The 13,478-nt window shown below is 38.6% G+C and overlaps 1 protein-coding gene across 1 annotated transcript; it reads right to left on the bottom strand.

The window, feature by feature from the left end:
• Window positions 1-4,280: 4,280 nt before the first annotated feature.
• Window positions 4,281-13,375, bottom strand: LOC107814454 (AP-1 complex subunit mu-2). Its single transcript, XM_075233177.1, has 11 exons — window positions 12,849-13,375; window positions 11,760-11,900; window positions 11,583-11,645; window positions 11,304-11,480; window positions 11,129-11,232; window positions 9,497-9,604; window positions 9,091-9,187; window positions 8,892-8,989; window positions 8,619-8,760; window positions 8,391-8,513; window positions 4,281-4,789 (listed from the first exon to the last, which is right to left on the bottom strand). The coding sequence occupies exons 1-11, from the start codon at window positions 12,975-12,977 to the stop codon at window positions 4,691-4,693; spliced, it is 1,281 nt and encodes a 426-aa protein (XP_075089278.1). The 5' UTR covers window positions 12,978-13,375; the 3' UTR covers window positions 4,281-4,690.
• Window positions 13,376-13,478: the final 103 nt, after the last annotated feature.

Genomic DNA, 13,478 nt, shown 5'->3' with positions numbered 1-13,478 from the left:
AATAAATATGAGGCAGAGTAAATAAACGGAATAAACAAATATAAACACGTGGTACAATCATCCTTTGAACCGTAAACACAAGCTCTCAACTATTGGTTACCTCCTCAACTGGAGTATATATGTAAAATGGTCCCCACCAGATAGGTCGTCAGAACTCAAATCAGGAAAACTCAGGGATACGATGACTTCTTGTCAAATATTACGCACGACGCTGCCGAGGCAAACAGCCCGATCCATAAGAGTGTTTCATGAAGCTGCCGAGGCGAAAGGCCCGATCCCATAAGAGTATTTTATAGAACTGCCGAGACATATAGCCCGATCCCATAAGAATGTAGTACTGCCGAGACGAACGGCCCGATCCCATAAGAGTATGGTACTGCCGAGGCGAAAGATCTGATCCCATAAGAGTATTTTATAAAGTTGTCGAGGCAAACGGCCCGATCTCATAAGAATGTGGTACTGTCGAGGCGAAAGATCCGATCTCATAAGAGTATTTTATAGAGCTGCCGAGGCAAATGGCCCGATCTCATAAGAATGTGGTACTGTCGAGGCGAACGGCCCGATCCCATAAGAGTGTGGTACTGTCGAGGCGAACTACCCAATCCCATAAGAATATGATATTGTCGAGGCAAACGGCCCGGTCCCATAAGAATGTGATACTGATGAGGAAAACGGTCCGATCCCATAAAAATATGGTACTGCCGAGAAGAACGGCCCGATCCCATAATAATGTGGTACTGCTGAGGTGATCCCATAAGAGTGTGGTACTGCCGAGGCAAACAACCCAATCCCATTAGAATAAGAAGCTTTAACGGGTCCTCGACCCCACTCAAGAATAAACGTGTGACATGAAATTTAAGGAAGCTTTTCCATGAAAATTCACAATGCGGGAGAATTCGTAAGGGAGCACAATTATTCTGCGACTAATCAAGTAGCTCGTCAAATATCTACAATAGCGAGTCTATCACTCTACGCAAGCCTAGTCTCCCGTCGTAACACGAAATAAAGGAATTAAATAGGCAAGGAAACTCAAATAGTACAATTAAAGCATGGCATGAACCTAAGTCTACCCGGACATAATAAGGAATTCTAGCATACGCACGGATACTCGTCACCTCATGCGTGCGTAGCTTCCACAACATGTATCACATAAGAATATAATACCTACGGAGTAAATTCCCCCTCACAAGGTTAGAAAGGAGACATACCTCGCTCCAAAGTTCCATAACCGGCTCCAATGCCTCTCTAGCACCTCAAACCCATGTTCGTCGATCCAAAACTAGTGAAACAATATGCAAACCAATCAAATATATCCCCAATGCGTATAATTTAACAATTTATAATGATTTCCAACTCCGCTCGAAAAGTCAACAAAGTCAACCCTCGGGCCCACGTGCTTGGATTCTGAAACTTTTCGAGGATAAATATTACCTATAACGTTACAAACACAAATATATAATTTATTCTCAATTCCATGTCCAATTTCGTGGTCAAAATCCAAAAATACCAAATTCTAGATTTTCTACCAAATCCCAAATTTCTACTAATTTCGATGTTTAAATCCATATATAAACCATGTATTTAACTCACAATATGCGGAAACTATTTACCTTGACATAGATGATGAAAATCTTCCATCCAAGAGCTCTAAAAATCGCCCAACCAAAAGAAAATGTGAGAAAAATGGACTAAGACCCGAAATAAAAGCTCAGTGCCCAACAACTCCCTTCTTCGCGATCGCAGAAAAAACCACGCGATTGCGAAGGCCAACCAGGCTCGCCCATGAATTTACCCAGTGCGAACGTGAGGTCCTACTCGCGATCGCGAAGCACAACCTGTCCAGGCCTATGCAAACGCGAGCCCATCAACGCGAACGCAAAGGCCAAACTTGGCCTCCGCAGATTCCTCTTCCGCAATCGCGTGAGTCCTTCCGCGATCGCATAGCTCAACTTTCCCAAACAGGCCTGCCTCCGCAAACCATCGCGTTCGCGGCTCTACCCACGCGAACGCAAAGTACACCTGCTCCAACCCACATTCGCGGCTCCCTCTACGCGAACGCATTGAAGAAAAAAGCCATCAATCCACTTAACCTTTCGCAATCGCTATCCTTCCTTCGCGATCGCAATGCTTTCCAAACACACCAGATGCCAACAGCTGCACAACATAGAGGAATGGTCTAAACTCGTCCTGAATCACACTCGAGGCCCTCAGGACCCCATTCAATCACATCAACCAGTCCTAAAACATAACACGAATCTGCTCGAGGCCTCAAATCACACCAAACAACATCAAAACTACGAATCGATGATTGAAACCTTTCTTTGAACTTTCAAACATTCAAACATCGACAACGCGTCCGATTCACACTTACAATCCGAAATGACGCCAAATTTTCCGTGCAAGTCACAAATCACGATACGAACCTATTCCAAGGCTCGGAACTCCAAACGGACATCGACAACACCAAAATATACTTCGAACCAAACTTATGAAATTCTTAAACTTTCAAAATGCCAACCTTCCATAATAAGCCGAAATGCTTCCGGACCACTCGATACTCAACCCGAATATATGCCCAAGTCCGAAATCATCATACGAACCTATTGGAACCTTCAAATCCCGATTCCGAGGTCGTTTGCTCAAAAGTCAAACCTTGGTCAACTCTTCCAACTTAAATCCTCCGAATTAAGAATTTTCCATCCGAATAAACTTCGAACTTCCCGAAATTCAATTTTGACCGCACATACAAGTCATAATACATGAAGTGAAGCTACCCAAGACCTTAAACCGCCGAACGACGCGCTAGAGCTCAAAAAGACCGGTCGAGCCGTTATATATATCCTACATAGACCTTTCAGATGTACCAATTATTATGTCTAAAATCATAATAATTGAAGGTGTTAAAAAAGACACCAAGTGACCTAAAATCACCTATTTTTTCTTTTCGGTAAGTAAACCTATAATCATATGGAAACAAGTTCTCAGACCTAAAATCTCTTCCAGATGCTTTCTAGTTGTTTTGGAACAATTGAGACTTTCCAAAAGAAATACACAATTTTTCTTCTGGTGGCAGCGAAGAACCTGATCAAGAATTGGCAGGCCGTAAATCGTAATACGGTGTCGATGTAAGGAAAAGATCGATATAAAGGATACTAACTAATTGGGATTACATATTAGTCATGCTGTTAAGCTTACATTAGGTCCAATGTTTGCTAAAATTCCTTTTGATCTTGCTAAAGGTTTGCATGTCAATAAAAATATATAAAGAACTAGTGTTAGGAAACCTAAATTATAGAATATTGGAATGAGACGAGTTAAAATATAGTCAAATAAATAGTGAAGATTCATATAGCCGACCTCAGCTAGCTTAGGATTAAGTCTAGTGGTTGGCCAAAGACTATTACACTTCTCAACCTTTTGCAATTGATGCTAATGGCTGTTTCTCTCCCTTTTTTTTGCTTTTAAAATATACGCACTCACTCACTCTTATGTCTTCTTTTTTTAATTCAGAGTTAGTTTTACCTTGTACTTATTGGTCACAGAGGCTTTATTTAGTAAAATAGCACGGGCTAGCCCAGTTTTCGAACTGATCATTGAAAAATAGTCAACGTTTGCAAAGTCATTAAAAAATAGCCACTATTTTGATGCAACACGAAATATTCCAGAATAATATACTAGAGATCGGTACACCTGTGTATGAACTTCCAGCATATTATGCTAAAACTCCAACACGCGAAAAGTTCCAGCATAATATACTGGAGATTGGAGCACATGTGCATAAACTTCCAGCATATTATGCTGGACCGATATATTATATTGGAACTCCAATATATTATGCTGGAAGTCCAATATATTATACTGGAGTATTTTCCGGCTTTTGAACTGTGTTTTCGTTCAGATTTATCTTTACATGAAAAGTGGCTAAATTTCGATTACTTTCGAAACTGTGGCTATTTTTGAATGGCCACTTGTAAATCTAGCTATTTTTGAATTTCACACCTTTATTTAGGAATGAAAAGCTGGAAACAAGAATGTCCTCTTTGTGTTCAATTCATGTCTAGACTAGCATGCTAGTCTTTTCACTGATTTCTAGAGCGTGAGTTGCACCTGGTGGTACCGGGTGACACTCTATCGGAAAATTCTTCAATTTCACAAATTACCTGGTTCCAACTGTCACCGTCATAATTGATCTCCCGAAAACAATCTCTCCCATTCACATCCAACAGCATATCGACTATAAGTAATTCAGGAAACTTCAAACAGCAAAAGATACTAACCAATTTATCTGCAAAGAATCTCAACGCTCTAGAAATGCAAATGCAAGTTTTAACTTACTATCACAATAATACTTTGACGACATGTATAAAAATGACAAAGAAGTACCCAATACTAACACTCGCTATAAAAACTAACCTTCTTTAAAGGTTAAAACAGAAATAATGATATAAACGACCAGCCAGTATCAGCAGCCGCGAGTTGACACAAATATGAGACATGAAATTAATCACCAAACATCTCTATACAAGAAAGTGTGAGTAACATACAAGTAATAAAGCCAAATACAATAGACAACAAATTGGGCCAGCACAACATTAGCTTTGAACTAAAGCAGCACCCAAAGCATTGGAACTTGTAGTTACCTGAGCCTCAAAAACAGACTTAAATGGATTGGTACACCATCTCTGTGGCTTTACGTAAGTCTTAACTCGTATTCACCAGCCATCGTGATATATCTCACCCAAGGAAGAGCCTGATAACCACTTTTTTCGATTATCTTCAAGTAGCGAACCTAGTATGCATTAACAAATCCACATTGGTTATAAATTTTGAAAATGCGCTGTTCTCAGCTATTAAAGAAAAAAATAACAACAAAATACCATTTAGGCTGTTGATGAGAAAGGTTTGCCACAAAAATCATAAAAAGCAAGATATTTTATCACACGGCTTCCATCACTAACCAGCAGAACAAGATTGAACACAGAAACATTCAAGACTAAATTCAAGACTCACAAAAAATTGTTAGGTCCTCTTCTTTAGAACATGGGGAATTCAATCAGAACCACACATTTATGTTGGTACTATTGGCTCCATCATCTTATAGTTGTCACCTAGGGTGTGTTTGGTATGAAAGGAAAAGATTTTCCAATTTTCTCATATTTAGTTGCACTAATACTTGGAAAAACATTTTCCTAAAGGAAACAATATCCTCTAATTAGTGTTCGTAGGGACCCACGGGAAGTCATTTTCAGGTCCAAAAATGAGGTTCTGCTTTTAGGCCCCCCACCTACCCACCCAAAACCAATCTCTATGTTGTCCCCAATCACTCCCCTGCGTGCTTACACTTTTTCTGTGAATCTATGGGCATGGGACAGAGCAAGGGACTTTGAATTTGGATGAATTGAGAGTACATGGTTCACAACTTGCCAAGTATGCATGGTCGTACTTTTGTTGCTTGTGGTAGAGGATATTTGGATTACTCGTATTACTGATTCTCCAATAATGTTTGCTGCTTATAAATTTGATACCTTCAAAGTTTCAAGCATTATTTTGTGGTCTTTTTCTGTTGTTAGTGAACATTATTTTCATTATTGTTCATTAAAATATTTTCTACTCACCAACCAAGCAATATAAATATTTCCCGGAAAATGTTTTCCATTCGCCAACCAAACACATATTTTTCAGGAATTCATTTTCCGAGGAAAACATTTTCCTTCGCACCAAACGCACCCTTAATATAAACTAATTTTTAGAGTTGATCCGCTCATCTTGTAAATGGCCAGATGACGAGCAGCTATGCACATTCTCAACTCCCCCCCCCCCTCCCTCTCTCTTACTTTTTATTTTTATGTTCTATTCCTCTATGACGGTGGTATCTGGGTCAGCTTACGAACACCTTAACTATTTAGCTGCGTACCTGCTACCTCCTAAGTCCTACCAGCATAGGTACTGGGTAGGTAATTCTATCCATCAAGGCTAGGTAGATGTAAAAAATCACCTAGTGTTTTTTTCTTTTACCTCTGTTGATATTTGAACTTGAGGCTGCATGGTTCTCCTCCCACTTTATTGACTCTTACGCCACATCCTTAGGTAACCAAGAATCCATGTTTCCAACTTTTAACCTTGGTAGATAATGTGGGTCTTGTACCATTTTTTCACTTGAATATTAGACCTGATTCACCAGGCATGATTTGAATTTGTACTGCGCACCTACCATAAATCTCCTGTTGTACGACCTTTGCCTTTGTACCAGTGTCTTGGAGCTGCCACCATCTTTGCACACCAATTTTCTCCTTTGTTATTTTGAAATGTCAAGCATCCCCACTAGCAAGGAGGCTTGGTAAAAGGAGAAACCAGGAAACACAAGAAAATTCTCACGAGAAGAATTAATCTCTTGTTTTTTTTTTCCAGTTACCTCAACAAATACTTCTATCACCCTGCCTCTACACCATAATTGATCCAACCAAATCACCCTCACTATCCCATATGCATTCAAAAATTCAAGTAATACCAGTATCCCCAACACCATTAATCTATCAACCTCTGCATTAAATGCCAGTTCTGATCGATGAATTATTTCGCATGCCCATCTAGAGCTCCCTGGGTCCACCAATACCACCAGCGCCACCATCAACAATCTCAGTAAAGGATGGTTTTGACTTTTGACCGCCAATCCCCATATTTTGGAATCCCGTTCTTTACAAGCGTGAGCATGTTCTTCGCAAGTTGACTAAATCACTGGCTTCTTGTTCATGCTCCCTGTTCAATTTGAGAGATATACAGTGGATGAGAGGTCAGCAACGGGGTTGGAGAAGTTTTAATTTGGAGAGATGCGTGGTTCTCTTGGAGAGAGAAATAAGTAGAAAATTGGTTTAGGATTAATTGCAAGTCATGAGCAATGATATTTGAATTTCCAATCATAGATGGATGTCTCGCTTCCATTACCTTATTATAGTACTGTTGTTATTGCTTGTTGCTTTATTTTTACCGTTCCTTAAGCCGAGGGTCTATCGGAAACAGCCTCTCTGCCGTTATAGGGTAGGGGTAAGGCTGTGTACACACTACCCTCCCAGACCTCACGTACGGGATTAAGGTGGGATGTGTCATCCATAACTGTCCACTGAGCAGCTCAGTCGCAAACATGTTCAGCTCTCTCCTTACCTTCCAAGACTCAGTCCTAATTTACGGACACCCTTGTATGTAAAGTTGATATAGTGCCGGACAGGGGGAAGGGAGAATTGCAAATGGAAGAACTGAGAAAGACGAGAAGGAGAAAGGCAGACAGGAAGATGGAGAGGAGAAATAGGGGAAAAAGTGGAGGAAGAAGGTGATAAAGAGAGGTTATAATACCAAATCAATTCATCAAAACTTATTCAGGTCTGTGCAAAAGAATATACAAGGTCTATATATAGGGTAGAGAGCCCAACAAGTCAAAACTCTTTAAGCTAGTAGAATGTTATTTCTAACTAAAATGTAAGTCTAACTCTAAGTAATAATTATAACTGTCTAACAGAAAATAAACTGTAACTAATAGATTATAATACCTTTCTACATAAAGGATAAAAGATAGATAATATACTGTAATACATCTTTTATTATAAACACTACTCTACTTGGAGAAAACTCATGAGTGAGACTAAACTCCAAAAGGTCTTAAGTAATAGACCAAAACTCAATTTTTTGATTCATGTAATATAATGCGGTAGTAGATCCTTAGGTACATGTGCAAATTACCAACTGAATGGAAGATCATCTCCTGGAATGAGTGGCCAGCATAATAATGATGGATATAAAGAGCCCTAGTGTAATGAAGCGCAACGTGTGCTCTGATACTAAACTGATGTAGCACTAGAAAGGGAGAACGGAGACATGCAAGTAGAATGAATGAGAAAGGAGAGAGCGAGAGAAGAGAAAGAGAGGGAGAGGGAGAGAGAAGAGAGGAGGAAGAAAGTGAAGAAGAGAGGGTTTATAATACCAAAATTGATTCATCAAATCTTATCTGTTCAATAAAATATAGTACAAGGTATTATCGGATAGAGAACCCAACAAGTAAAAACTCTTTAAGCAACTAGAATTCAGTCTCAACCTAAACAATAAGCTCTAACTAACAGATAAAAAACTTATTCCTACCTAAAGACAAATATATATCTAACTAATAGATAAGACTTTATTTCTAATTAAAGATAAGAAGATAAATATCATGTGCTAATAACATCTTTTATAATCTACGCTAGAAAACCTCTTTAGCACCCATTGAATACTCAGACTCATAATGTTTCTCGATATGATGGACTAAATGTGGACATAGGCATCTAAAATATTGTAGGAATTTGGGGAAAAGGAAAATACTAAATTATTTAACTAAACTACAATTACATGTACTTAGGGCTCACCTGTATACCAGAAACTGTAAAATATGGTATCTCAAACTTTACACGTATAGGAGTTTTTCTTTCAGGAGTGGCTTCTTCTGCTGTAATACTGGGAAGTCTAAACTCTGCTCTCAACATATATTCCTGAAAATGCAATGGGAATTGGCATAAAAGAAATCTCAGAGAGAGAACAAACAGTAAAAGGTAAATATGAGTTAAATCTTAAGCTATGACTAAGCATACGCTTACCTTACCACCTGGAAAAGATTTTATCTTCCAAATCAATGCATCCTTTTCAGGTGCATAAGTAGATGATCCCATCGATGTACGAACATCTGGATTAGTTGCATCCGTTGGAACAGGCAACTCAATTTCAACATTAGTTGCAGTGCTGAAATTATCAAATAAACTCATATCTGAACTAGCACCATATCGTTATATCATAATGTATGCCATCTGAACTCCAAAAGATCAAATGATGCAGCTCCAAAAAGGTGTATAGCATTATACAAATAGACATACCTTCTCTCCTTGAACTGGCTTCGTGCTTTAACCAGAATTTCCATACGGCTCCTAGAATGTCTTTCCACTTGGGCTTCTACCCATAATAGAGGCTTTACCTGAGATTAATTACTATTATAACACTTTAATCGATCGACTCAGTGAAGGCACTAAAAAAAGGTCAGTCAGATGGATAGCATTAAAACATTGGGAAGTGCACCTGTGTACTGAGTCTGTAGGTCATAAGATCGAAAGACCCATCAGGAGGTATAAATGATATAGTACGATCATTCTCAAATCGGGCCAAACGCACACACCTAAGTTACAGAAGAAGTTAGTAGAAGAATGATGGAGGGAGGAGGGAAGGGAGAATTTATTTTTTATTTTTTTTGGGGGGGGGGGGAGACAGGAAAGCAAGAATTTGCTGATTAAAATCTGAGGACCCCCCCCCCCCCCCACTTGCTTACTCTATCGGAAGTTTGAACAGATTATATAGTATACATTGCCCAGAAGAGCTTAATTTCTTCCCAACTCCCACACCCACCACAAACCTATTCTTGGGTAAAGCATATACGCAAAAAGATGTCATAATCCACCAAAGAAAATAAAATAGTTGAATTACATACTGATGAAACTTGATATCATCTAGATCAATAGCTTTCCCCTTAGCATTACGTCCTTGTGCTTCCAGCAGTACTCTATCATTAAGGCCAAGCTTACATTCAGGCATACCACTGCAAGAGAAGCAACATTATGTCATTAGACCAGTACCACTCATCAATTAACTGGCTGGGTAAAGGACAAGATGTAAAATTGAGATACAAGAGAAAAGTGACATGGTGGGATTTTTGTCGAATTGCAGTTAAACTAGTGAAAACCTTACAGGAGATCCAAAGGTTGGAAAAATAATGCAGTCCTTGTGTCAACATTTAAGAATCCTAGACATTTTAGGTAGATATACACTAGTGATGCTACCATAGAGGCAGCTCATTAGTAAGACGGGAAGGAAATGCAGGCAAGAAGACAGAACTTCACCAGCTCAACCGTGTAGATGTGAAGTGAAAGGCTCGAAGAACAAAATTACATGTAAATATGATCTTAGTAATGACAGAATCATAATCAGCATAGAAAATCTTCACACTGCTAGTGCTAGTCCAAATGATGTAAAACAATATTTAAGATCAGGCTGGACTAGATCAAGAAACATCCCAGAGGTGGGTTTAGGCTTTGTCTTGCCTTCAGAACTGTTTTTAAAACTTTAGAAAAGGGGGCACTAAATCTCAACTTTCACTGAAGTGCCTATAAGATTTTAAGAACCTTCTGAAGTAATTTCATAAAAGAGAATACTAAAACAAATGCCCACACAGTTTAAACAGAGTTCTTACTATCATCAATCTTACATACAACAGGATCAAGCACTTAGTATTATAAAAGCCAGACTGTCTAACACATTAATGACCAAAAGGCTATTGCAAAGCCATATATGTTGGCGACACAGGATACTGTTGCTCTGCATCTCATGTCATGAACTGTACCTAACACTGTATTCACCGTCGCCAGCTGCTGCTCTAAACTCAAAACCAACCCCAAAGTTCTCACCTATTCCATCTATAGTAACGCTTAGATTTTTCTTTGATTGAAGCTAACTTTAACAATAATATAAGCTAATTTGATTAACAATACAAAAAGTTCTTCCAAAATCAGTCCTTCCACCTTCCTAATGTTGATAGTAAAAGGATCCACATCAAAGCCCAGCCTGATTCACTATATTCGCTAGCAAGACAGGGCTAGGGATGAAGGACAGGATTCCAGATGAGGATAATATTAAAATCTGAAGATCGCCAAGAACAATTCAGTATGCAATATTACATAAAATGCTAAACTAGAATAGACAGAAATCAGTATACATTTGATCCTAGAACACTGCTGGTCATGATGGCGAGAAGTAGCCAGTACAAAACTTGAGTTTTTGAGGTGATTCTCAAAGACAAATGTAGGCAACTGATAACAAAGTCATAATTTTTAGGGAGCTTGGACAAAGATTGCTGGCAAATCTGCAATTTATTACTATGACAAGAAGGCATAACGTCAAAAATCTTTTAACACCTATAGACATGAACTAGATGTTTATCACTCACACGGCCACAGCATACTGGGCAATCATACATTGAAATTTCAGTTTTACCGATACAAGTAGGAATATGCAAAGAGTGACCCATACATACATAAACACATATATATCCCAGAAAAGTGCAAACCTCAAATAGGTCCTCATCTTCAATGCACCAATAACATCCGACCTCACTATTTGCCCATTGCTGTTAACAAGTATATTAACGCTCTCCACAACATCCAAAAATACCTGAAAGAACAAAAAAATTCCATATAAGCCACTAAAAGAAACTGCTATTGGATAAAACATGTAAAACTTACTTCATTCTTCTTGTATTGTATCCCTTCACTACGCCAGGACACAGCATTTGTAACTGCCATTGGAGGCCTTTGTGTAACCTCCATTCTATATGCATCAGTTTTTATAAACTCACTGAGAATTTTTGCTTCAGTATATTGAGGATAACCAAAGTCCATCATTTCATCAAGTAACTCATACTGCAAAAGATAAAACATTGTTCCAGTCACAACCAATCCTTTACGATTTTCTTCCCAGTCACATGCTTTTTATCCCAAAAAGAAATAAAATGTTCCTCATACCACTACAACAAAATTATCCCGCAGAGATTCTTCTTCTAACTCTTCAAAGTAATGCTTAAAGACCTGCCAGCAACCAAATAAAAGGAAATGAATAATTCTCCACAGCTACTCAACAGATAAACACATCTCAAACCAACATACTAAAGGCACACTTTTTAGAATGCCATTGTCACTTACATCAACAACACGGTGTAGAAACAGAAGAAGACTAGCAGCATTACAATTCTGCCTTGATGCGGTCATGAGATACACATTATTGTGTTGTATAAACATATACGTCACGCCATTATCATATGCAACAGGATCTTGAGGGTCACCCTGCAAATGATCAAATTCTAGCACTTAAATTAGCCAGAAAAGTAAACTCATTTTCTCCAACTAAGTCTTTACAAATCAGCTGTCTGCAAATGGAACAAAATGAAGATCATAAATAATCTGGAGATCGCGAGGAGAATATTGAAATATTTTGCAATTCAACTGTAACTTCCGAACTTGATTAGTTCTTTTTTAACAATTTTTCATCATTCAGAAAAGAACCATCTCTAAAGAAGAGAAGCTCAACATAATCCTAACCCATATGAACTCATGCACAACCCATGCTTGCGTAATTACCCAGTTTTGACGCTTCAAAGAACATATTTACTAAACAACACAAGATTCCAAACACATTAAACCACTATCAAAATGTTCTTTCATTCCTCTTTACTCTATTTAGCTTTTAAAATGCAGCATTCGACTAAAAGCAATAACTAGCATAAGTCCTAATTAGCTTTAAAATGCAGAATTTCCTTTAAAACAATTAACTTGCATAATCCTACTTTCCCGAAGACACTTGGATACTGGGAATCCCCTACTTTTCTTTTATGAAAGTAGCAGCCGGGCTATCTTGTGCACATATCCATTATTCCACAGGTACCTGCTACCTCCCACCAGCATAGCTACCGGGTAAGTCTGCCTACCAAGGGATAGGCAAATGGAAGAAATCACCTACTGTTTTTTCACTCCTGCTGGGTTTTGAACTTGACACATCATAGTTCTCCTCTCACTTCATTAACCGCTAGGCCAATACACACATGGTTGGAGCAGAATCTACCACTAATTATAATTGGAATATATTAAGAGAACCGAAGACACTGCTTAACTCTTCTACATCCTGGATCCGTCTTTACTTGCAATCTAACTTTTAATAGTCGAAATGATCTTAACTGGCAGACATTTCGTCGTTTAAATTAAAACAGAATGAAAAATAAATGAACAAGAGAACACCTCTTTCTCTAGGAGCTTGGTGAAGAATCGCTCGGCCTGAACGGAGGAGACATCGCCGCGGAAGTCACGCCACACCAGTACTCGGCCTTTGATGTCGAGGAGGAACAGCGCCGACGCCGCCCCTGCCATCTGATAATGTACCCAGATCGCGGATCAGAATACGCGATTATAGCAAAACTCCAATGAGATCTAGTGGTGATTGAGAGTTAGGATTTGTAATTTGATGTAATTGGGGAAACGTCACATGTAGTTTCAGATTTTGAAGACGGATCTGCCAATCAGCTGGCTGAATTTTCACATTGATTCATTGTTGAAATGTCAGTGAATTTTATTTGCTTTGCAGGACAATATAGCCAAATGTAGCTCCGATCGAGTTATGGGGCAAGTGCACAGACACCCGATTTTGAGACTCCTATGTAAGTTGTGGTCTAGGTTCATAAATTTTTGTAAGTTTAGGTACTTGAAAAATAACTTCACATAAACAATATTGAAATTGTAAAATAGGCAAAATACATAAAGTCCCATGAACTCTGTTGAACTAAGCGGGCGTTTGGACATAAGAATGGTAAAATTCCAAAAAAAAAAAGTAAAAAAAAAATAATAAAGTAAAAATGGTATTTGAAAATTAGA

Source organism: Nicotiana tabacum, chromosome 16, assembly GCF_000715075.1.
Source record: "Nicotiana tabacum cultivar K326 chromosome 16, ASM71507v2, whole genome shotgun sequence".
Lineage (NCBI taxonomy): Eukaryota > Viridiplantae > Streptophyta > Magnoliopsida > Solanales > Solanaceae > Nicotiana > Nicotiana tabacum.
The sequence above is the reverse complement of the archived record's forward strand: the minus strand, read 5'-3'. Positions and strand labels throughout refer to the sequence as shown.

What these genes read in the sequence shown, in the direction of transcription:
- LOC107814454 (XM_075233177.1), bottom strand. Translation starts at nt 12,977, where the DNA reads ATGGCAGGGGCGGCGTCGGCGCTGTTCCTCCTCGACATCAAAGGCCGA. An exon ending in CCAAGCTCCTAGAGAAAGAG is followed by an intron (nt 11,901 to 12,848) that starts GTGTTCTCTTGT and finishes GATCATTTGCAG; the next exon opens with GGTGACCCTCAAGATCCTGT. An exon ending in CCTACAGACTCAGTACACAG is followed by an intron (nt 8,990 to 9,090) that starts GTGCACTTCCCA and finishes AATTAATCTCAG; the next exon opens with GTAAAGCCTCTATTATGGGT.